At 49.6% G+C, this 25034-nt stretch overlaps 1 protein-coding gene and 1 pseudogene across 1 annotated transcript in view; one reads left to right on the top strand and one right to left on the bottom strand.

The window, feature by feature from the left end:
• Positions 1–539: 539 nt before the first annotated feature.
• The window catches only part of ADGRA2 (adhesion G protein-coupled receptor A2), a 33928-nt gene continuing 9433 nt past the window's right edge, over positions 540–25034 (bottom strand). Inside the window, exons 5-15 of the mRNA XM_084803902.1 lie at positions 21866–22061; positions 21030–21179; positions 14066–14227; positions 12833–13042; positions 12089–12293; positions 10546–10754; positions 8592–8719; positions 7877–8000; positions 6572–6717; positions 6194–6283; positions 540–2433 (exon numbers count right to left, since the gene is read on the bottom strand). Of these exons, the coding sequence (XP_084660028.1) occupies positions 1197–2433; positions 6194–6283; positions 6572–6717; positions 7877–8000; positions 8592–8719; positions 10546–10754; positions 12089–12293; positions 12833–13042; positions 14066–14227; positions 21030–21179; positions 21866–22061 (2857 nt within the window). The 3' untranslated portion in view covers positions 540–1196. The remainder of the gene's footprint in view (positions 2434–6193; positions 6284–6571; positions 6718–7876; positions 8001–8591; positions 8720–10545; positions 10755–12088; positions 12294–12832; positions 13043–14065; positions 14228–21029; positions 21180–21865; positions 22062–25034) is intronic.
• On the top strand, positions 15181–20896 carry LOC146340608 (uncharacterized; annotated as a pseudogene).

Below are 25034 nucleotides of genomic sequence, written 5' to 3'. Positions count from 1 at the left end.
AAGGGCATCTGGCCTCCCACGACAGACCAATTGGGGAAAAGGGAGAAGTGAGCTGGCTAATCCATGGGCTTGTGGAGCACTCCTTGGGGCTGCAGCTCAGTTGCTCTTCTGCCCACTCTCCATCGTCTGAGGGGCATGAGGCTTGGGGGAGGGGCCTCACCTGAGGCCTCTGTGGGCCAGATGGGGGTGCCTGGTAGGCTGAATTTGGCCTGTGGGCTGAAGCTTCCCCAGCCCTGGTGTAAGGGGATATTTGTTTTATTCTACTGTGCAAAGGAGCTTTCAGGCACACGAGTCCTCACCTGAAGGCCAAAGTGGTCCATGTCAGGCACAGGCAAAGTAGGCCATGCTTAATCAAAGGAGAGTGGAAGGAAGAAGTATGCAAGAGCACTGTGGCTATGAGGCCTCTGCTGTACCACTCTTTGTTCTCTTAAAAATTGTAATTTGCCTCTGGCTTTGTGGCGCCACATCCTGGCAGCCCCACAATCGACCGAGCTCCTTCACTGCATCAAAGATGAGCCAAAACTAGCCATTTTGAACTGGCCCCGAGCTAAGTGAGAGGGGAGATTTCTTTTATGTGGTATGGATTGCTTAACGTAAACGTGTGTAGGCCCCTCCACCGGATAGCAACCTGGCCTATACATATGACACAACGATACTAGAGATTTCAGCTTATAGACACCGCCTTTCTCGGTAAGTTATACAAAAGCACCTAGGATCTAAGTGACGTGCAGGAGAGAGAGAGAATATGATTGTAATTGCTCCAGGATGCTCAAGATCAAATGATTGTCTTTCACCTTACAACTTTTGGGATGGCAGCGGCACTCGGCTCGTTCCAGGGCAAGGGAAAGGTCCCCTGGGACAAGGAACAGCAAAGTCACCTGGTGCACTGACTATCAGGGTTGGGGAGTGAACTGTGGTTCCTACAACATGGGACTCAAGATACTTCCCCAGCCCCCCCACCCAAGTGCCTGGTGAACCTTCCTCTCTACTGCAGCTGGGCAAGATGACAAGCAACATGGCTGCTCCGGCCAGTGCCACCCACGTCCATACATAGTGCATAATGGCCACCTCTGCAGCTTGCTTTGCTAGGCTCCGGCAACCAGATGCCTACGCCACGCAGCTTCCTGCCTGGAGGGTGGTGGTGGGGGGGGGACCCGTTCCAGAGCTTCAGTTGCCTGGCCCTTTGCCCCCCCCCCCTACACCGTCGTCTCGCTCTTCCAGAGACCCGTTTTCATGCCGGCCGCGCTGTCGGCGCCGGTGAGGTTGATGTCGTACTTGCTCCCCTTCAGGCCCCCGTTCTGATTGGCCACGTTGAGCGGAAAGGACCGCCTCTTAGTCTCCTTTTCTGCAGCGGCGTTGGCCTGGTGCTTGAGGTTGTCTCGGCTGGCGCTCCTCCGCTGGGCAACCCGGCCAAAGTCCGCCACCTGGTGGCCGCCACTGCCGTCGCTCAGGTCGGACTGCGTCAGGGCTGACTCCAGGCTGGGAAGCGTCCCTGGGCGGTGGTTGTTCAAAGGGCTGTTCCGGCTGCTTTGGTAGCTCTCTGAATGGCTGTTGTGGAGGCTCCCACTCTCGCTGGTGGGGTGCTCTGAGGAAGGCCCTCCCCGCAGCGCCTTCAGACGCTGGTGCTTCCCTTCCCGGTACTGCTTAGTCCTGCTTTTGTGGTGCCTGCTGCGCCCGTGGAGGTTGTTGGCGTACCGGGCCGGGGGGGTACTCTTGCTGTTGGAAGGCTCCGCATCCTCGTAGCTGTCAGCCGGCAAAGGGTTGGCGTCGGCCTGACCGAGGGCCACTTGCAGGTTGTTGAGCTTGCAGGGCCCGGGGGCCGAATTGGTGCTGCTAGGGGAGGACGACGACTTGATGGACAGAGCCACCTCTGGGCTGCAGCCGATGAAGACCTGGGAGCCATCCTCCACCCCCACCCTGGGATGCACGTAGGCTTGCATGGGCAACGCATTCCTGTAGGATGGGCAGCAGGCAAACCACGAGCTCTGCACATCTCTGCGCTGGGCACAGTGGTAGACAAAGATGAAGAGCCCAAGCGCCCCAGCCACGACTCCGTAGAGGCAGCTGAAGACGACCTTCAGGAGGAGCCAGTGCTGGGACACTGCCAGGGCCCCAAATGTCCACAGAGTGATGTAGAGGAAATGGGTGACCACAAGGGCCCAAAACTGCACCCCCAGGGAGTAGACACCGTCCACATCGACGGGATGGGGGCCGGGATTCAGCGTGACCGAGATGGAGCCCGAGTCGGTCAAGAGGTTGCTGCTGCCACCCAGGTGCTGCCGTGTCTCCAAGGGCTTGGGGATCTCTTTGGGCTCCTTGGCTTGGCACTGCAAGCTGATTCCGGCGCATAGGAAGTAAAGCCAGGTGATGAGCAAAATGAACGCCGCGGGCACATAGAATGCCCCAATGCTTGGCCGACAAGCTAGCCAGCAGCTGAATCGGGGGGGAGGGGAGAGGAAAGAGAACAGAAAATAAGTTGTTCAGCAAAGCTGTCAGTAGACACTTTAGCCCAAAACAAACAGCAACTAGAACAGGGGTTCCTAACCTCTTTGGGTCAGGGGGTACATTTGGACTTTTGAGAGAGTGCCGTGGGTAGTCTCACAAAATGGCTGCCGTGGGAGAGTTGCCCGTTCAAAAAATGGTGGTCATGGCCAGCTGCAAACCATTCATTTCCCAGAAGGCAGCTGGTAAGACTAAAATAAATGCAACTTGCCCAAGAATCTAAATACAAGGTAGAGGTGGGGTCTGAGCTCCTAAACACAAAACCCATCTTTTGAACCCAAATAAAGATGGCGCTGGAGAACAGCCTTTTGCTTTGCAGCATGCCAGCCTCCCAGTTAATTTTGTTTTAATTTCTTAAAACAAATCTTAAATAATTTTTTTTTAAAAATCAGGGGAGGTTGGTAGCTTGGCAGGTACCAAGACAGGTGTCCGGGCGCATATTGGAGACCCCAGATAGGGCTCATCATGGCAAAGAAGGGCAAAAGGACTCCACTGAGGTAAGCAAGTCAGATTAATACCATCCCCTTATTCTAACACCCTCACTGGGGCTGGTCTCAACAATAACAATGTGGATTTTAGGACACCTTTACAAGAACCAGGTAGCACTGGTGCTAAAGCAAAAAAATGCACTTGGGACATTTCCCTCCTATCTATAGCTACATGTCTTAGTGCCAGAGCAGTATATGAAGGGACTTGCATCTCTGCATGGTGGTATCAAACCTCTTTCATCCCGGGGAATGAATTAAATTTCAGAGATGCTCTCAGGGGCCATATTCCAGTGGTGGGCATAGCTGAAGGCAAACAATACCAGGTGGGTATTGTGAATAGCTAATATTTTAGCTGAAAGCACCTACTGTCAGTAACTAAGCCTTCAGAGAGGCATTTCAATGTTTCAGAATGGGGGAAGAAACTGCACAAAAGCTGGGAAACCGCCAGATGATCAGTGGATGGGGGAAAGGGGGTGGGATCGGGGAAAGAGGGGGTGGCCATCTCGGGGAATCCCAGAAGGCCAGATTAGGACCCCAAGTGGGCCGGGATTTGACCTCTGAGTGTTAGGTTCCCTGATAATGAGAGCTGCCATCTGCAGAAACATTTCTTCATGAGCTTCTATCCTGCAAGCTTTAATCCAGGGTAGGATCAAAGCAAAAAAGGCCGGGGCGGGCAGTAGAGGCGACACAATGACAACACACTTACAACCAAACACATGTACACATCCACATGCACACACCGAGACAACAAAACACGATGCCATGCAGACTTCACAGATATCCTGGCTGTATTTCCTGTGTCAAACTTGATGAAAGAGAAAATTTAAAAGTACAGTTCCTCCCGCCCCCCATCCCCACCCTTCCAGTTTGTATCCAAAGGTCGCAAATATTTTGCATTTCAGGATAAAAACTGCAATGTGTTTCTTTCATGCTGTAAGAATCACACACAACTGAAACCAGCGTCACTCTATCCCACAATACTGATGAGATGATAGCTTGTTTCGCTTTTGATGCCATTTTGTCTCCGGCGTACTATGGTAAGATTTTCTCTGGTGTGTTACTGTAATACTGTTCTAGTTTAGAAAAAAGGCTACTAAGGCAGGTGGTGGGAGACATGATAGAGGTCTGTACAATTAGGCATGGTTTAGAGAAAGAGGATAGAAGTAAGTTTTTCTCTGTTTTTCTTGCAACAGCAGCGTGTGAAGTCATCCAAGAAAACTGACTGGCAGTGGAGTCAGGGCAGGTGAAAGGAAACCCTTCTTCACACCAATTAATTTATGGTATTCACTGCCACAGCACGATGATGACAGCCACTAGATTAGATGGATTTTTAAAAGAATTACACAAATTAATGGAAGGAAGAGGCTCTTAGCCATGATGGCTCAATGGATCCTCCATATTCAGAGAGAATGAAAGGGTTCTCACATCAGAACATAACTTGCAAAACATGACACAGAAACATTTTTGTTCATAGACTTCTAGCCCCAATATCTTAAAAAGGACAGATCTCATTGTAAGTACCAAGTTCCCTATTCAATATAGAATAGGCTTCTCGGCTGATGGGTACACAGGCCTGGTGAGCATCTAATAAATTGTTCCTGCATTCCCAAATCAGCACATGTTTATACTTTTTTGTGTAGAAATGACATAGCTAATATCATCTACTGTCCCATAAGTCTTAATTATCTCATTGTTATTAAACATTTCTTAAAAATTAAAATATACCAAAAAAAAAAACCTTACACGTACACCTTTCACACTAGGTACAATTAATTTTGAATTATAGCTTTGAGCAGATAACTCCTTATTCAAAATTTGCCATTTAAACCTAAGTCTATACATTTTTCTAGACATCTGCATATCATGCTTTTTGATGTGTATACCTTACACAATAATTTTGTTCATTAATTGATAAGTAAAAACTTTATGCTTTTGACCTAGAATATTCACTCTCACATCTGTTCGTTACTCAAATAACTTTTTGATCCAAGTGATAGGGCATTAACTCAGCATTTTCTCTCTGGATGCCATCCAGGTCAACTTGACCATTATTTTTTATGCCAGTTACCTAGAATTCATTGACTGAGTTTGCACAACACGCTAACCCACACTCAGGGGTTGAGTGTGGATTGTTGTTGAACTGGGGGTTAGCATGTTGTCTGAACCCAGGACATTTTCCACAGGGTGGCTTGTTAACCAAGCAGTGTAGCTTATTTTTCTCAAACAAGCCACCTTGAGAACCCATGGTTTATCGTTGGGTTGTTCAGGGTGTTTAACAAGCCACACTGCATGGTTAACAAGCCACCCTGTGGAAAATGTCTTGGGTCCAGACAACACGCTAACCCATGGTTCAACAAACAACCCATGGTTCAACAAACAACCCACGGTTCAACAAACAACCCACACTCAACCACTGAGGGTGGGATAGCGTGTTGTGTGAACAACCCCAAAGGTATCACTGAATGCCAGTTGCTGGGGAGTGAGGCAAGCCAGGGAGAGACAGGTCCCAGATTCAATCACTGGCATATCCAGTTAAATGGCCTTGAGCTCCATTTTTTGGTGGAAAGGTGGGTTTAAATTGAATGAATGACTAAATAAATAAATGAAAAGTGTCAGGTGGAACAAATGGTCCAACCTGGTTTGAGACAGCATCCTTATATTCCTTATTACATGGATTAAAAGCCTGATGATTATACTATTCACTGTCACTGGTATTAGCAGTATTTTTGGGCCATGTCTACTCGCACCCACAAAAGTCACAACTGCTGCTGCTAACTATCACAGTGCTTGGTTGTGTATTTAATCCCAAAGGAGAGTTAACAACAGGGATTGGTGTCAGGGGTTGGTATCACTGGGTGCTTTCCAAGGCCTATGGCTCAGTAAGGGGGGGTGGCCTTGCCAACCTTTGAAGCTTCCTGGACCGACTGCTGCTGCTCCTTGCTGATGCTGCCTTCTCCAAATGGGTGAGCAGGGAGAGGAGCAGCACTGTTCATACACCTTGTCCTCTCCGCAAGGTGGTGCAGATTGGGCCCCAAGGGAGAGGCAAGTGAATATTCAGCACCGATAAGGGCAAGGAGGAGGAGGGGGGGTCCACCAAAAGCCTCTAGCCCAAGGGTCCCCACCTCCCCAAAACAGTACTTGTGATTTGCTGCCAGTAACATTTGACGCCTCAGCATGCAAACACAGGTGCTGAGATTACTTACTAGGAGTCGTGATCCCCATAATTGTGGATATTGACTGCAGCTGTAATCCCACAGATAATTAGCGGGATCCCACCAGCAATCAGGTAGAATCTGAAACCACAAAGAAAACCACGATTGTAGAACTCATGCCCTGGACGTGGGAATGATTTAAGGAAGCATGGAATGGCACAGAGCAAAAGGAGGAAACACACCACTCTCCCCAGGTGCGAAAAGAGGCGATCCACTGAAGGCACAACAGCCGTGTCCTGCACTGAATCTGGCAATCTTAGAGTGGGGCTTCTCCTGTGGACCGGGATTCAGGACGCCAGCCAGGCCAACCTCACCCTACCCCCTACAACTCCCCCCTGACAAGACCTAGCGTCCCTTCTTCTTCCATACCGTAGCATTGGGCGCGGGGCTGGCTGGGGTGTGTCCCCTTCCTGCTGCTGTGGTGCTTTCCATGTGGCCTCCTTGTAGATCACCCGTGCCATCACCGCCATCCACAGAAGAGTTGACAAGGTTGAATAGTGGAGTATGATGCCAACCTGTGGAGGGGGCGGAGGGGGGGAAGCAGACGTATTGGAGGACAAGAACATTTCCTGGGGGTGGTTTAAGACAGCTGAGGGCTGCTCGACAGATTGCAATTTCATATCAGACTGGGCCAAATATCCTCACCATCACTGTTACAGGACCATGAATGCCCCAATAAAGTGGAAGGAGGATGCTGGCAATTTTCAAGGGTTGGGCGAATTCAAAGAACTTTTGGGTGGGGAACTTGCAGCTCTCTGTATGTAGCTGAGTTTCAACTCCCAATTTCCCCAACCAGCATGGCCAATGGTGAGGGATGATGGGACCTGTTTCCAGGAACATCTGGAGGGCCAGAGGTTTCCCATCCAAAGTTCTTTGAATTCACCCAACCCTTGAAAAAACGTTTGGGTAGGGACCCTGCAGCCCTCCAGATGTTGAGTTTCAACTCCCGTCTTCCCCAGCCAGCCTGGGCAATGGTGAGGGATGATGGGTCCTGTTATCCAGGAACACCCAGAGGCCACAGGTTTCCCACCCCACCCCTTAAAAGAACCTTTGGGGTGAGGAACCTGTGTCCCTCCGGATGTTGTTGACCTTCAATTCCTATTTTTCTCAGCCAGCATGGCCAATGGTGAGGGATGATGGGACCTGTTGTCCAGGAACATCTGGAGGTTTCCAACTTAAAAATTCTCTGGATTCATCCAACCCATCATCCCTGAATATTGGCCATGCTGGCTGGCTATGATAATTGGTCTTACAACATCAGGAGTGGTGCAGGTCTCCCCCCCCCCATTTTAAAGACAAAATTGCCAAGGGGTGTGTGTGTGTGTGTGTTTAAATGAGAACAGAAAGGCTTTTGTTGCTGCTCTAGCCGTCCTCAGCACCATGGCAAAGTTTCCTTTGTAATCTGGGACAGGATGCCCCATGGAAACGATGGTAAGTCCTGGCATACTGTCATTCCCATGGGACATCTATCCCAAATTACAAAAGCAACACCACCAGACCTTCTGAGGGCTTGAAGGTGCCTTCAGCAGCCCGGCAGGGTTCCCCATGCGCACAACGCCAGTGTACTGCTGGGAAATAGGACTGCTGCAGAAAATGTGCATGGAGAAACCGTCAGTGGTGCCCACAGGAAGTGCTTCAGGTCCCAGCTGACCGGCTCCTCTTCACCATACTCACCGCCTGGCAGATGACCACGTAGTTGGTGAGGGTGATGCCGCCCGCAAAGATGGCGGACGTCATGGCAATGTGAAAGCAGAGATTAAGCAGCATGTGCCAGCGCTTCCGTGAGATGTGGATTGTGCTGAAAAAGAGACCCGGAAGAACATGGATGAGGGAGCTGGGGAGGGACTGTTGCTTTGCATCCTGAGGGTCCCAGGTTCAGTCCCTGGCATCTCCAGGTAGCAGATGATGGGGAAGGACCTTGGAGAGTTGCTGCCAGTCAGAATAGAAAATATTGGGCTGGATGGACAAATAGTCTGACCACATACAAAGTAGCTCTGCCCACACTGACTGGTAGCTCTCTAGCGCTTTCAGACATGTGTTTGTTCCCAGCCTTACCTGGAGATGCTGGGAATGGAGCCTGGGACCTTCTGATTGTAAAGCATGTGTCTACCACTGAACCACGCAGGGCCAAGCTACACGAATGTAATTCCCTGGTAAATTTCCCCCTGTCCAAGAACAACTTCTCCTTCGAAGTAGCTACGGGTAGCTCCATACTGAGCAGAGGACTGCCACAAAAGGGGGCGGGGGGTTGGCCAGGTTTTGACACTCCTTTGCCAGGCCTCCCATGACAGCCACTTCGTGGTGGTGCCCAGGACAGTTTCTCAGATTAACAAATGTGCCCACAGCCCCAAAGGGTTGCCTAGCACTGCAGTAGGCGATACTCACTCACCTGTGGTTGATGATGTAGGTGATGATGGTGGCAAAGAGGCCCAGGAGGAGGAGGGCAGTGCAGCTGTAAATGACAGGGTGCAGCACCTCGGCTGGGCTCTGCGACTCGCGTGGGAAACCGCTTAGCTCCTGCGTTTGAGAACATGGTTCAGTGGTGCCTGATGCCAGGTGGACGGGTCAGAAATCAAGGCAGATGGGCAGAGCTAAACAGATGGGGGCCTTAATGTTCTGCCTCCGGCGAAGGTCGCAACATCGGCAGCACTCTTATTGGAGTGCAGACTAAGGGGGCCATGTTCATAATAACTCATAATATGCTCATCATCATCTTAATAATGAAAGTAATAATGATACGCTTAATAATCATGAGCTTATTATAAGTTGTTGTTATTATTATTATTAACTTATTATTGTTATTAAGGTTATTATTATTAAGCTTGTTAGTAAGCTTAGCATTATTATTATTATTTATTATTAAGTTATTATTAAGATTATGACATTATTATTATGAGCTTATTATGAGTTATTATGAGCTTAGCCCCCTTGGACTGCACTCTAGTAAGCTTGTTATGAGTTGTAATTATTATTAACTTATTATTAACTTGTTATTAAGATTATTATTATTAAGTTGTTATTAATCTTATCAGTATTATTATTATTACATCATTATTAAGGTGATGATGGTGGTAGTGATGATGATGATGAGCTCAGGCTGCACTCTAGTAAGCTTATTATGAGTTATTATTACTAACATATTATTAAGTTATCATCTTCTTAATAATAACTTAATAATATGTTAGTAATAACAACTCATAATAAGCTCATAATAACACAAGAACATAAGAAGTTGGATCCGACCAAGGGTCCAGCTAGTCCAAGATTCTGTTCACACAGCGGCAAACCAGCTGCCTGTGGGAAACCCACAAGCAGGACATGAGTGCAACAGCACTCTCATGCTCATGTTCCCCAGAAACCAGTTTCTATAGGCACAGTGCCTCTGATACTGGAAGCAGCATACAGCCATCAGGACCAGTAGCCACTGATAGCCTCCTCCTCCAGGAATTGGTCCAACCCCCTTTTAAAGCCATCCAAATTGGTGGCCATCACTATGTCCACTCTGCTACGAGGGAGCGGAGATGTCCAAAAGAGCAGGTCAAGAGACTGACAAGTGGGCTGGTGGTTTCTTGGGAATGAGCGAGCCTTCAGTTTGCCAGCAGAAGGCCTTGGTCACTGCATCATGGGAGGGGCAACTTCCAGGTCAGAGGTCTGGGTGAGAAGATGCAGTGCCGGTTCCAGATTTCTTTTTGGTGGGGAGAGGGGAATCTTGGGCAAGATGCACTGGGTGGGGCCAAACATCACTGCTGCCCAGAGGAAGGGCAGGCAAGTAAGGTTGGTAGTGTCACTGCTTATGCAAGCCAGTGAGTGAGTGGTGGCTGTGGCAAGGAGGAGCGGCAGCAAAGGCTTCTAGGTGGAGGGGACAGGGCCAGCTCCAGGTTTGTGGGGACCCTCGGCAAAGTGCCCTGAGTGGGCCCCCTCCTCTGTCTGTGGGCCCACCCGGCTGCAGCTCTTACTTGGTGGTAGCACTGCGCAGCTGTGAGCTGTTGTTTTAAATTTCCCACAATGCCTTGAAGTGCATGACGTGGTGCCACTGTGGGGCACTGTGGGACATTGACAATAGTAGCTTATAGCTCACAGTTGCCTGCCGCCTGGCACAGAGGGCTCAGGACCACCATCAGTGCTGGTGGGCCCTGGCAGCTGCCTGAGGGTACTGGTGCCAGGCATGGGGCATTAACATCTGCCCAGTGATACTGACCCCTGGCACCAGCTCCAGGCAGATGGGTTACGCACGAAGGCACAATCCCACTGAGAAGCGGTCTGTCTGAAAAAGCTCAGGAACGCTTGCAGTACCATACTCCACCTGCTCCCGGTGCCCCCATCCCACCTCATCCGGTGCCTACCATCAGCACGGCAATGTTGCTGAGGTGCCGGCAGCTCACGGTGGTGATGTTGGGCTCCAGGCCAGTCAGCTGGCAGCCTTCTGCTCTCCAGCCACCGTAGCCAGCCAGAACGTCGAAGTCCCAGTAAGCAGCCGCGCGGTCTGTACCCTCGTCCAGATGCCGCAGTGAGATGGCGACAGGCTCACTGAGGTTGCTCATGCCGCAGCCATCTGGGGAGGGGGAAAAGCAAGGCTTGGGTAAAGAGGCTGCAGGCAATCTCCAAGGTCCAAGCTAACCTTAACAGATGCAGAGTCTGCCCAGAGGCAATGCAGAGGCAGTGCAGAGTAGTGGTTAGAGTGCTGGACTGGGGCACAGGAGATCCGGGTTCTAGTCACCACTTTGCCGTAAGGCTCATGGAGTGACTTTGGGCCAGTTGCTATCTCCCAGCCTAATCCACCTCACAGGATTATTGTGAGGATAAAATGGAGGGGAGGATCATGTACCCCACCTTGGGCTCTTTGGAGGAAAGGCAGGATATAAATGTAACAAATAAATCAACAGACTACCCAACGGGGCTCCCCAGCAAGCCTTGCTGGATGTGTAATAGCACCTCAGCTGGTGGATACAGCCTAGGAACCCTGGAAGCTGCCTTACACCAGCTGAGAGTAGACGTCCATCTCGCCCAGTATTGTCTACCCTGATTGCCAGTGGCTCTCAAAGTCCCAAGGAGAGAGAGAGGTGTCCTTTCCCACCCTCTGCAACCCGATCCTTGGATTTGGAGATGCTAGGCATTGAACCTGAGGCCTTCTATGTGGAAAACAGGTGCCCTTCCGTTAAGCTTTGGTTCCTCCCTGCAGGCATCTGTCATGCACGAGTCTGTCCCAGCTGGGGGAATTTTGCAAACATACCAGTCCATCAGGATTGGATTCCATGGCCAATTTTTCGACGGGGCTCAGCTGTTATGATTTTGAGTGTTTCCCCTCTGCACCATTTCCCCAATGTAAAGTCCTGTCTGCCTTCCCTCCCTGCACCCCCGTCGCAATCCATGCTGTATCCATACTTGGAGAAGAGGTCTGATATTAGTAGATAGGATATCGACGGGCAATCCATCCTCTGCTTTTTTTCTAGATATGCACCCCTAACTCATATGCTCAGAGGCAGAATGGCTGGGTTAGATTCTGCACAGCCATTGCTCAGACACCGCCGCCCTTTTTCACCCAGCAGTTGCTCAAACACTGCCGCCCTTTCCCACACAGCCATTGCCAGATACTGCCGCCCTTTTTCACACAACTGTTGCTCAGACACTGCCGCCCTTTCCCTCACAGCCATTGCCCAGACACTGCTGCCCTTTTTTACACAGCTGTTGCTCAGACACTGCTGCCCTTTCCCACACAGCCATTGCCTCGACACTGCTGCCCGTTTTTACACAGCTGTTGCTCAGACACTGCTGCCCTTTCCCACATAGTCATTGCCCAGACACTGCTGCCCTTTTTCACACAGCCATTGCTCAGACACTGCCGCCCTTTCCCCTGCCCTCTCCCCGCCACAGCAACGGGGCCCTTACTTGTGCCTGCGTAGATCACCGGCGTGGCAACGCTGCGCCGCTTGCCATCATCAGCAAGGTGCGATGAGTTCCCAGTGCTGCAGAAGAGCTTGCCGTTGCGGAACACCAAGAACTGTAGCTTGCACTTGGGGGGATGGGGGTGGGGAGGAGCCGGTGGGGAGAAGAGGCCGGGAGGCAGCTGGATGGAGGCCAGAGCGATACTGTTCTGATGGGACAGGGAACAAAGGGGTCAGCCGTGGGACTCAGCAAAGCAAAGCCCACCCAGGGTGAAAGTACAGCTGGAAACACACAGAAAGAAACTGCCTTCTACCAGAACAGAATATTGGTCATTCTAGCACAATATTCTCTGCTCCAGCCAGTGGAGGCTGGTGGCTCTGATTTCGGTGGGGCTGAGAATCCATTCCGGGTTTCAGTCAGAACCAGCCTATCCACAAAATAGGTTTGGCACCTTGGGAAGCTGTTTTAGAGTTCTGTCTGGTTCTGACTGAAACCGGAATGAATTCTCAGCCCCACCGAAATCAGAGCCACCAGCCTCCACTCCCAACCTCCCAACCAGATGTGAACTACAACTCCCACCATCCCCAGCCAGCATGGCCAATGACAGCTGTAGTCCAACACATCTGGATCGCACCAGGTTGGGAAAGGAGGGCCAAGTGAGGGCTGCCCGGGTCCTTGTTCCACTCCCTCCATCCTACCATAATGCCTCAGTGGGATCCTTCCTTCCTTTCCCATCGCCCACCTCACCTTGACATGGAAGCTGGCCAGGGAGATGTTGGGCCGGCCCGTGGTGCACCGGAACTTTAGCTGCTGGTCCGCCAGGGATTCAGCGTACCGCTCCTGCCGCAGGGGCCGCCCGGCCAGCACCGCCTCGCGCTTCTGGAAAGCTGTGCAGCTCAGGCCCACGTAGCTGTCCGGCTTGATGAGGTAGGCCTCGAAGGCGATGTTCCTGGAGTTCTGCCAGAGCAAAGCCATGGGCGTCGTGAGGTCAAGGATGCCTCCCAGGGAGAGAGGAGAGCTGCCCGACAGCGTGGCTTTCACACCCTCTTTGGTTCGCCCCTCCTGCCCAGTCTATTTGCCGTTGCAACTTTTATCCAACCCTGACATTGCTTCCTATCCAAGCCTCACTTATTTTTAAGTAGGGTTGACAGCAAGTTAGATGGTCCATCCAGAAAGTGCCCTGCAGTGCCCCCCTCACTTTCCTGGCAGTAGTGGCTGAGCGAAACCACCCACTGCGGCCCTGCTCCATCGGCCCTTCCAGGGCATTATGGACAATTCAAAATGGCCGCCTGTCAAGCTCACAGACAGGGAACCTCCTCCAGTGACTCCACCTTCTCACCACCATTGTCACCAGCTGCTCTTGCTCCTCCTCCTCTTTCTCATCATGGCTGCCACTTGCTTGCTTGACAGGCAAAGAGACAGTGAGCAAGCAGCCAGTGGCATCTCCTGCTCCTCACCACAACCATTGCCTGGGCCAGAGTGAGAAGCAGGTGAACAAGCAGTTTGCCATGGTGAAGAGGAGGAGCAACACCAGGGAGCTCTTGTCAGTGGGTCCCTGCTGGCGTGTGGGCCCTTGGCAGTTGCCCAACCATGCCTATCCTTGACACCATCCTTGCTGTGGGTAGACTTAACTTGGTGCTGAAAAGATGACAATGTCGTTGCCAGGCAGATCTCAGTGGGGAGAGAATTCCACAGTCAGGGGACCACCACTGACTGGGCCCCAGCAGCTGCCCAACAATACTGGGTGCCGGTGCCATTCGTGTTCCTCAGCACCAACCAGCCCACAATCCTCCCCTCACCATCTCAGACTGGCGTTTTCCTGCTTCACCTATCCTTCTTCATCTGGATGCCTAACACCTTTTTCCTCCAAACCTTTGTCCGCAGCCTTCAAACTTGACCTGCGCCCCCCTCCACCTGAGTCTCAATCTTAGCCTCTTGTTCTCCCACCCCCAGCTATCGCAGGAGAGCTTAGATCCCTACCACAGCCATGTGCTGTGAGTTGGTGCTGAGGGTGTAGCCGGCAATCTTCTCCAGGGAGCGGACGATGCTGGTACAAGCCTTGTCCTCAATCTGAGCCATCCACAGAACGTGGTCATCCACAAGCATCATGTTGCTGGCCATCTCCACAATGACATCCGTGAGCTGGGGGAAGGCAGACAGGTTGGGAGGCAAGGCATCTCTGGAGAAAATCCCAGGGTGGCAGTCAAACATTTATTGAAATGCAAAAGGTGTGCTAGGCACTCTGCAGAATGTAAGCCACTGCCTCTGCCCAGCAGACTTACAATCTATGCAAGTCTGATAAGACTGGAACAGGAGGATGAAGAAAGGAGAGTGAATTGGCTTGCATGAGCCCCTAACTGGCTGGCCGGAACCCTGAACAGGAGCCCCCCTGTGAAGGGCTGAAGATTTATTTTGTTGTTGTAGGTTCCACGTGTCTCTCTTACATCACCTCTTTTGAGATACCTGAACTGGCTCTCAGTTGCTTTCTAGACCCAAGTCAAAGTGCTGTTTTTGACCTTTAAACCCCCAAATTTAAACACGGGGCCCTGATTATTGAACCCCCTCCCCCTCTACTGAAGATCTTCAGATGAAGTCCTGCCTGAGATTCCTTCTTACAGGGAGGCCAAGTTGGCCTCCATGCAGAGCAGGGCCTTCTTGGTTGCAACCCTGATGCTCTGAGATTTTCTTCCTGGAGAGGTAGGAGCACCCTCTTCCCCGCTGTCTTTTTGGAGGAAGGTTGAGATCCCACAAGCTTTCAAGCACCAATCTGTCATTTTTGTGATCTTCTCATTTGGGGGTACTTTTTAAAATCATTGGACCGCTGTTGTATTTTGTTTTAATCTATCTCAGCTTTGTCCTCCAGGGTTTTCTGTAGAACAACAGGCTAGACCTGGGGGGGGGGGGGCGCAGTTGCAGTGGTCTATCATGATACTGTCCCCCTCACCAGGTGCCCTGGCCCACAGTCTACTGGGTTTGAGTGTGCATACTTAAAAGTGGGTGCTCGGGACAGAATAGGGATTCTGTTGGTGTACCTCCCACTCCGCTGCCCAACAGTCTCCCTTCCTGAGCTAGCCGGGGTGATCTCGGCAGCGGTGATGGAGTCCCCTCGGCTTGTTCTGCTGGGAGACTTCAACATCCATGCTGAAGCTGCCCTGTTGGGAGTGGCTCAGGACTTCATGTCCTCCATGACGACCATGGGTCTGTCCCAAGTGGTTTTCTGGCCCCACTCATACAGCAGGTCACACTCTAGACCTAGTTTTCTATGCTGAGCTGGATGACGATGATCTGGGTGTGGAGGAACTTTCTGTTGTTCCGTTGTCATGGACAGATCACTACCTGGTGGGGTTTAGACTCACTGGAACTCAGTGCCTCTGCAGGGGTGGGGGACCGATTATGCTGGTCCGCCCCAGGAGGCTGATGGATCTGGATGGTTTTCTGACGGCTCTTGGGGATTTTCCTGCTGCCTCGGCAGGCGATTCTGTCGAAACCCTGGCTGATCTCTGGAATAGGGAAATGGCTAGGGTGGTGGACACAATCGCTCCTGAGCGTCCCCTCCCACAGAGTGGAACCAAACCAGCACCTTGGTTCTCTAGGGAACTGGCGGCGATGAAGCAAATGAGATGGAGACTAGAGAGACATTGGCGGAAAACTTGGAACGAGTCCGATTGAACAGGGGCTAGAGCTTATTTGAAAGCCTACTCCGTGGCAGTGAGGGCAACAAAGAAGTCTTTCTTTTCTGCCACCATTGCATCTGCAGGTTGCTGGCCAGTGGAGCTGTTTCAAGTAGCCAGGGGCCTTCTACATCCTGGCCCATGTGATAAAAATTCTGACCACTCGACAGCCTGCTGTGAACAATTTGGCCAGCACTTTGCTGATAAAATCACTCAGATCCATTCTGACTTGGATGCTGTAGCTGACGCAGATCCTGTGGATGTCATTTTGGCTCCTGCTTGTTCAGTGTTGGTGGATTCTTTTCAATATGCGCAGCCTGAGGAAGTGGACAGGATCCTTGGAGTGGTGAGAGCCACCACATGTATGCTGGATCCTTGCCCCTCCTGGATTATTAAAGAGGCCAGAGGAGGACTGGCTGAGTGGATAACCGGAGTGGTTAATGCCTCTTTGGAACAAGTTATTGTTCCATTATGCTTAAAAGAGGCGGTTGTGAGACCTCTGTTGAAGAAGCCTTTCCTGAATGCCACCATACTAGATAACTATCATCCAGTCTCTAACGTACCATTTTTGGGCAAGGTATTAGAGTGTGTGATGACCTCCCAGCTCCAGGGGTTCCTGGATGAAATGGATTATCTTGATCCATTTCAATCTGGTTTCAGGCCTGGGTATGGGACAGAGACAGCTTTGGTCACCTTGGTGGATGACCTACGCTGGGAACTGGACAGGGGGAATGTGTCCCTGTTAGTTCTGCTGGACCTCTCAGCGACATTCAATACCATCGACCATGGTATTCTTCTGGGACGCCTTGCTAGGATGGGACTTGAGGGTACCATTTTACAGTGGCTCCATTCCTTCCTAGCGGGGTGAACTCAGAAGGTGGTGTTGGGGGATGCCTGTTCGACTCCGCGGCTTGCGGGGTCCCTCAGGGTTCTGTTCTGTCCCCCATGCTATTTAATATCTACATGAAACCGCTGGGAGAGGTTGTCCGGAGTTTTGGAGTTTGGTGCCACCAACATGCTGACGACGCCCAGCTTTTTCCACCAGATTCCAAGGAAGCTGTTTCTGTCCTTAACCGGTGTTTGGCATCAGTAATGGACTGGATGAGGGAGAACAAATTGAAACTTAATCCAGACAAGACAGAGGTGCCCCTAGTCAGTCAAAAGGCAGATCAGGGAATAGGGATTCAGCCTGTGTTGGATGGGGTTACACTCCCCCTGAAGACTCAGGTCTGCAGTTTGGAGGTGCTCCTGGATTCAGCACTAAGCCTGGATGCTCAGGTTTGAGCGCTGACCAGGAGTGCTTTTGCACAATTAAAACTAGTGTGCCAACTGCGCCCATTCCTGGAGATGTCTGATCTGGCCATGGTAACACATGCCTTAGTTACATCCCGTTTAGATTACTGCAATGCGCTCTACATGGGGCTGCCTATGAAGAGTGTTCAGAAACTGCAGTTGGTTCAAAGAGCTGCTGCCAGACTGTTGACTGGGGCTGGTTACAGGGAGCATACAACTCCCTTGTTAGAACAGCTTCACGGGCTTCCAGTCTGTTTCCGGGCACAATTCAAAGTGCTGGCTATGATCTATAAAGCCCTTTACAGTTCTGGTCCAGGTTATCTGAAAGACTGTATCTTCCCTTATGAACCTGCCCATGTCCTGAGATCTTCTGGGGAGGCCCTTCTCTCAGTCCCACCGCTGTCACTGGCACATTTGGTGGGAACCAGGGGAGAAGGCCTTCTCGGTGGCTGCCCCATGGCTGTGGAACACCCTTCCCAGGGAGGCTAAGATGGCTCCCTCCTTGATGTGTTTCCGGAGGCAGATTAAAACATTCTTGTTCCAGCAGGCCTTTGGGACATAGTTGGAACCTGGAGGTAAGCTGCTAAAATGCTGTTTTAAAATGCTGTTTTAAAATGCTGTTTTAATGTTTTAATATAATTTTAATTGTATTGTTGATTAATTTATATTTTAACTTTTGTATATTTTCATATGTTTTAATTGTATATGTTTTAATTTTTGTAAGCTGCCTTGTGTCCAAGTACTAGGGAAAAGGCGGGGTATAAATATAATAATAATAATAATAATAATAATAATAATAATAATTTTATATTGCCGTTCATTATTGTTTTACATTTGTGTACACCGCTGTGAAATTTTATATGAATGGCCGTGTAGAATATTTTAAATAACAGACAAGTCAAATCCAAGAGGTGGAAATGGTGACAAAACAGAACCAAAATTATCAGGGGGTTGAAGCACCTTCCTTATATTGTGCCTATGTAACTGCCTTGCTTATTTTTGTTCTTCAGTCGTTAAGTTGTGTCCGGCTCTTTGTGACCCCATGGACCATAGCACGCCAGGCCTTCCTGTCCTCCACTCTCTCCCGGAGCATGCTCAAGTTCATATTCATTGCATCGGTGATGCTATCTAGCCATCTCATCCTCTGCCATCCCCTTCTCCTTTTGCCTTCAATCTTTACCAGCATCAGGCTCTTTTCCAGTGACTTTTCTCTTCGCATTAGGTGGCCAAAATGTTTGAGCTTCAGCTTCAGTATCTGTCCTTCCAGTGAGCAGTCAGGGTTGATTTCCTTTAGGATTGACTGATTTGACCTCCTTGCAGTCCAGGGGACTCGTAAGAGTCTTCTCCAGCACCACAGTTCGAAAGCATCAATTCTTCGGCGCTCAACCTTCCTTATAGTCCAGCTCTCACAGCCATACATTACTATTGGGAAAACCATAGCTTTGATTAGACGGACCTTTGTCGGCAAGGTGATGTCTCTGCTTCTTACTATGCTGTCTAGGTTTGCCATAGCTTTCCTCCCAAGGAACAAGCGTCTTTTAATTTCATGGCTACAGTCACCGTCTGCGGTGATCTTGGAGCCCAAGAAAATAAAATCTGTCACTGCTTCCATTTCTTCCCCTTCTATATGCCAGGAAGTGATGGGGCCAGATGCCACGATCTTCATTTTTTTAATGTTGAGTTTCAAACCAGCTTTTGCACTCTCCTCTTTCACCCTCAACAAGAGGCTCTTTAGATCCTCTTCACTTTCTGCCATTAGGGTGGTATCATCTGCGTATCTGAGGTTGTTGATAATTCTCCCAGCAATCTTAATTCCGAGCTGTGATTCATCCAACCCGGCGTTTCTCATGATGTACTCTGCATATAAGTTAAATAAGCAGGGTGACAATATGCAGCCTTGTCGTACTCCTTTCCCAATTTTGAACCACTCGGTTGTTCCATGTCTGGTTCTTACTGTTGCTTCTTGACCCTCGTACAGGTTTCTCAGGAGACAGGTAAGGTGGTCTGGTACTCCCATCTCTTTCAGAATTTGCCAGAGTTTGTTGTGATCCACACAATCAAAGGCTTTAGTGTAGTCAATGAAGCAGAAATAGATGTTTGTCTGGAATTCTCTTGCTTTCTCTGCCTCTTCGAAACCCAGCTTGTACTTCCAGTAGTTCTCGGTTCACATACTGCTGAAGCCTAACTTGTAAGATCTGGAGCATAACCTTGCTGGCATGTGAAATGAGCGCAATTGTACGGTAGTTTGAACACTCTTTGGCATTTCCCTTCTTTGGAACTGGAATGTAAACTGACCTTTTCCAGTCTTGTGGCCACCGTTGAGTGTTCCAAATGTGTTGGCATAATGAGTGCAGCACTTTAACAGCATCATCTTTTAGGATTTTAAATAGCTCAGCTGGAATACTGTCATCTTCGCCAGCTTTGTTGTTAGTCATGCTTCCTAAGGCCCATTTGACTTCACTCTCGAGGATGTCTGGCTCAAGTTCAGTGACTGCACTATCATGGCTATCAGGGACATTAAGATTTTTCCTGTATAGTTCTTCTGTGTATTCTTTCCACCTCTTCTTAATCTCATCTGCTTCTGTTAGGTCCCTGCCTTCTTTGTCCTTTATCATGCCCGTCTTTGCACAAAACGTTCCCTTGAGATCTCCGATTTTCTTGAAAAGATCTCTAGTCTTTCCCATTCTATTGTTTTCTTCGATTTCTTTGCATTGTTCATTTAAGAAGGCCTTCTTGTCTCTCCTTGCTATTCTCTGGAACTCTGCATTTAGTTGGCTATATCTTCCCCTTTCTCCCTTGCTTTTCGCTTCCCTTCTTTCCTCAGCTACTTGTAAAGCCTCATCAGACAGCCACTTTGCTTTCTTGCATTTCTTTTTCTTTGGGATGGATTGAGTTGCTGCCTCCTGAACAATGTTACGGACCTCCGTCCATAGTTCCTCAGGCACTCTGTCTGTCAGGTCTAATCCCTTAAATCTATTCGTCACCTCCACTGTATATTCATAAGGGATATGACTGGGGCCTGTTCGTTTTGTGGGTGGAAGGACAACTAAGGTGGGAGTGCAGACATGGTAGAGGTTTATAAAACTATCCATGGTGTGGAGAAAGAGATCTTTTTTCTCCCTCTCCCAGATGCTAAGAGATATATGGAGTAATTAGGATTTTTTAGAAATGATACATGGTGATAAATTATTATTCAGAAGGTCTGGGTGGCATATCCGGTGAGGTGGGGGGTTAGGAGATTTCTCATTTGTGTCTCAGACCCCCATATCACTCCTTTACTTGATTGTCCTTTGCATTTTTCAGCAAATCCAGGCCTTCCTTCCCTTACCCTAATCAAGGACAGGATAGTGCAAACATTTCAAATGACACAGCTTCCCCTCCCCAAACCGTAAGATAATTTTCAGAATAAAACATGCAGATTAAGTACACCATATGGACATTTGTTTATTTACTTTTAACATTTATATACCGCCTCATTTGCTAAAAAGCTATCAAGGCGGCATACAATTTAAAACAATAAAACCTTAAAACTGTAAAATGAAAATAACTAAGAACATTAAAACCAGTAAAATATCAAAACTACAGAACTTAAAAGGCTGAATTAAAAAAAGCAGTGTCTTTTAAATTGGAAATGGACTCCATTTGCATGTTTTATTCCAATCACAGACACTTAACTTACTTCCATCATTGCAGGACTCTAGATCAGGAGTGGGGGATCAACCTGTGGCTCTCCAGATGTTGTTGGACTACAACTCCCATCACCCTTGACCATTGGCCATGCTGGCTATGGCTGATGGGAGTTCTACACAGTCCCTGCCCACCCCACTCTAGATCCTCTGTGCTTTGAGGACGCATAACAGAGAGGAGGAGATGTAAAGGGTCAAACTGGATCCCTTCCCATTCTCCAGCTTCCTCCCCACCGGGTGGATTTGGGGAAAGCAGAAAGTGCAGGAATTGGGGGCTGCACATGATGCAATTACCTGCTTAATCTGGTCCACATAACCGGTGAACTTTTCAATCATCTGGGACACATAAATGACGTCCATCATGTCTGAGAAGTTGGCAGCCTCGGCAGTGTAGACGCGCAGTTGGTGCGCCAGGGTCAGCGCATTGGAGGCATTGATGGGCATCTGGGAGCACAGAAAAGAGCAGGGGAGGGATTCATAGCCAGCCAAACTGTGGTCAGCCAGTGTGGTGTACAGGTTAGGACACTGGACTCGGGCTGGGGAGACCTGGGTTCTCGTCCCCGCTCGGCCACGAAGCTCACCGAGCGACTTCGGGCCAGTTGCTGCCTCTCAGCCTCACCTACCTCACAGGGTTGTTGTGAGGATTAACTGAAGGGTGGGTGGTGGTGGAGGATCATGTACACTGCCCTGGGGACCATGGAGGAAAAGCGGGATATAAATGTAACAACCAAAAAGATTTTAAAAATAAGGTCAATCTTTCTTTCTTTCTTTCTTTCTTTCTTTCTTTCTTTCCACCAACGTTGCTTTATTTATAAAATGGAGAGATGCCTGGGCTGAACTCTTCCCAGATGCCAGAGTCATGTTTTCACAATGGGAGTAATCTTCCCTAAACCCAGATGTGTAAGTGCTCCCTCTGGTCATAGTTAGCAATGACTGAATGGACACACGCTTCAGGTGCTCTTTTGTTACTACTTCACACGTCGTGCTTGAAGCCCCGTGTGCTGTAGGGACAAGGTTTACGAATGTTGCCCACCACGCTGCCAACATTAGTCGGAACAGGGAGGATGGCGCAACCCCTGGGCGATGCTGTGGGGGCACAGGGGGAATGGCTCCTTCCCCCCCCAACTCACCAGCACGAAGGTGTAGAGGACGCGGGTGATATCATTGGTGTACAGGCAGTGGGAATAGTCCCCCTCCTCCCAGCGGCCTGTGCGGTCACAGCGCCTCCATGCTTGCTTCTCCTGACCGGGGCCCCCGTTCCCAGAGGTGAAGGGGTACTGCAGGCACGACTGGTAAGCGGTAATGCCGGCCAAGGTGCGCGGCCACCTACAGGCGGAGAGGAGGAAGGCGGCCAGTGAGAGTGAGTCTGGGCTTTCCCCCTGTCCTTGGCCTGCTTTAAGAACATAAGAAGAGCCCTGCTGCATCAGACCAAGGATCTAGTCCAGCATTCTGTTCACACAGTGGCCAACCAGCTGTCGACCAGGAGCCCACAAACAGGGCATGAGCGCAACAGCATCCTCCCACCCATGTTCCCCAGCAACTGCTGTATACACGCTCCCTGCCTCTGGTAGTGGAGGTAGCACAGAGCCATCAGGACTAGTAGCCATTGATAGCCTTCTCCTCCAGGAATTTGTCCAACCTCCTTTTAAAGCCATCCAAATTGGTGGCCATCACTACATCCTGTGGTAGCGAATCCCATAGTTTAACTATGCACTGTGTGAAGAAGTAATTCCTTTTATCTGTCCTGAATCTCCCACCAATCAGCTTCATGGGATGACCCCGTTGGGTTCTAGTATTTTGAGAGAGGGAGAAAAACGTCTGCCTATCCACATTCTCCACACCATGCATCATTTTGTACACCTCCATCATGTGTCCCCTTACCCTCCTTTTTTCCAAACTAAACTATCCCAGCTGTTGTGATCCCAGCTTTGCATCCTGGGATCTTTGTTTCTAGGGTTCCAAAAGGTCCGCCGAAAAACTGATGTTACACTCAGAACTGAAGATGTGGTATAGCCCTCTTGGGACTGTACCAGCTGAGACCGCTTGTGTTTGGATGCTTCCCTTGCATGGACCCCCCCCCCCCAAATCCCATCAGTGCTTTGGAAAGGTGAGCCACAGTTCCTTGTTTCCCTACATCAGGAGCGGTGAATCTCTTTCAGCCCAAGGGCCAAATTTCATTCTGGAGAAGCTGCGGGGGGAGGGGGGGGCTACATTCCAGTGGTTGGGCAGGGCTGAAGGCAGAAGGGGGCATGGCCACGAATGCCAGCATCTTTTAGCTGAAAGCTCTTACTGTCAGTAACTAAGACTTAGGAGAGGCATTTCTACCATTTAGAATTGGGGGTGGGGAGACAGAAGAATGCACAAAAGCTGGGAGAAGACCAAACAATTGGAAGGGGACAGCCATCTGGGGAACGTCAGAGGGCCGGATCGGTAACCCCAGGTGGGATGGATTTGGCCTGTGGGCCTGAGGTTCAACATCCCTGTCCATGATAACTCTCCATGTGAATGAAAGTTTCTTTTCAGATTTTCAATCTGAAGTCTCTACAACAGGGGCGTCGTTAGGGGGTGGTGGAGTGGGACAGAGCCCCAGGTCTTTTGGGCATGGCCCAGATATGCCAATAGCTGTGTGGTAAGGGAGGGAGTCAAGTGTTAGTGCTGCTTATCAGCAGTGTGATGGAGGTGCTACTTTTTTTTGTTAAGGAAAGATAAATAGCCAGGTGAACTAAGTTCCATGCTCCAGACCATGTGCACTAAAACCTATGTTGGGGTAGCCATTCCCCCCCCCCGAACTTAATTTAGGGGGAGAAGTAATGTGATGATTAATGAATGGAAGTAATTGAAGAGGAATTGATTTTGGAGCAGGATCTGGATCATCTGCATGGGAAATTTAGTAGGGGTAATGGGTAAATTAATTGAACTGATTTTGTGTTCTGGAGAGAAAATGTATTGAAAAGGTTATTTGGGGTTGCTTGGAAGGAAAATGAATTGGCTTCCTTTCTGTGAAAGGTAAATTCTAGAAATTTCAAAATAGGCCCATATGCATATATATTAGCATATGCAAGTTCTATGCAGTTTTGTGTTGATGGGTCAGGGTCCCAGATCTTTTAAATACCCAGAAACACTCCTGCACCACATTTTGCTGTCCTCCCACTCCCAGCGTAAGAGCTTTGCTTCTAAAATGGCAGATCTCCCATTTCCCCATTTGGAATAAAGTTTGGTTGTCAAGCTGGTCCCACAAAAAGTCATACAGAATACACAGAGAGCAATTAAAGCACTTCGGACAGTGAGCATCAAGGAAGCAGAGCTCTCTGTATGCAATTGTACAGAGGGAAGTCAGGGAATGGGACAAGATTTTGTGTCCGTATTGGATGAGGCCCCACCATGGGGGAAACAGCTTTGGCATCAGAGAGAAATTGTCAGACGCCAAGAGTTTTATGGGGTAATTTATTTGCCTCTTGGAACTCTCTGCTTGGCCCAGCTGCTTCAACATCTGGCTCGCAACTCTTCCTACGCCCCCTCCCTCTCTCCCATCCATGCCAGCAGCAACAGCTGGATGAATTGAAGGGAGGCATATGGAGGTCATATGGTTTCCCCTACACTCACACACACACACACACACCGCACACACTTATTCTACACCCTTTGGGCTGTCCCTGCAAAGGCAAATCCACCATTCCCTCTTCATGCTTCTCACAGCCCTTTGCCCCAGAACATAGTAGTCTCAGATGAAAGAGGCTTAATCCTGATGGGTTCAGAAAGAGCCCTAGTATCTGTTCTCAAAGCCCCACATCAAACCAGGACAAGAGAGAGACCACTCATGCCCACATAAGAATACTCTTTTATCCAGTGTCAAAGAAAAACCTTCCCTGAAGTCTCAGTAGACTGATAATCTGACCTGACCGAGGGACAAACTAATCCATGATCAGATTTTCCATCTCTTTAATGTTTGGTTAAAAAGCAGCTACGGGGGCTCCCAATTCGAACTGGGGCTCTGGTGCTGATGGATTGGGGGTGGCGGGCTTTAAGCCTTTTTCCTGTGCAATGTTCTGGATGAAAGTTGCCAACTCCTGCCCCTGTGAAGTTGTTGTTCGCCCCATCAGGGAAAACGTTCGAAGTTTTCTCAAGCGCGGGAAAGAGCAGCTTTGGAGGGGGCGATGTTCACTGGAGGAAATGGTGGAGGAGGGCTTTCAATGAAGCTTAAAGCCCCCCTCCACCATCACCAGAGTCCCAATCCAAACCTTTCCCAGTGCCCTGAGCTACTTTTTACTATTAAAACGAAAGAGATGGGAGTTCTGGTCA

This window comes from Heloderma suspectum, chromosome 6, assembly GCF_057233095.1.
Source record: "Heloderma suspectum isolate Gila_16-S chromosome 6, 16-S_ref, whole genome shotgun sequence".
In the NCBI taxonomy this organism is placed as follows: Eukaryota; Metazoa; Chordata; class Lepidosauria; order Squamata; family Helodermatidae; genus Heloderma; species Heloderma suspectum.
The sequence above is the reverse complement of the archived record's forward strand: the minus strand, read 5'-3'. Positions and strand labels throughout refer to the sequence as shown.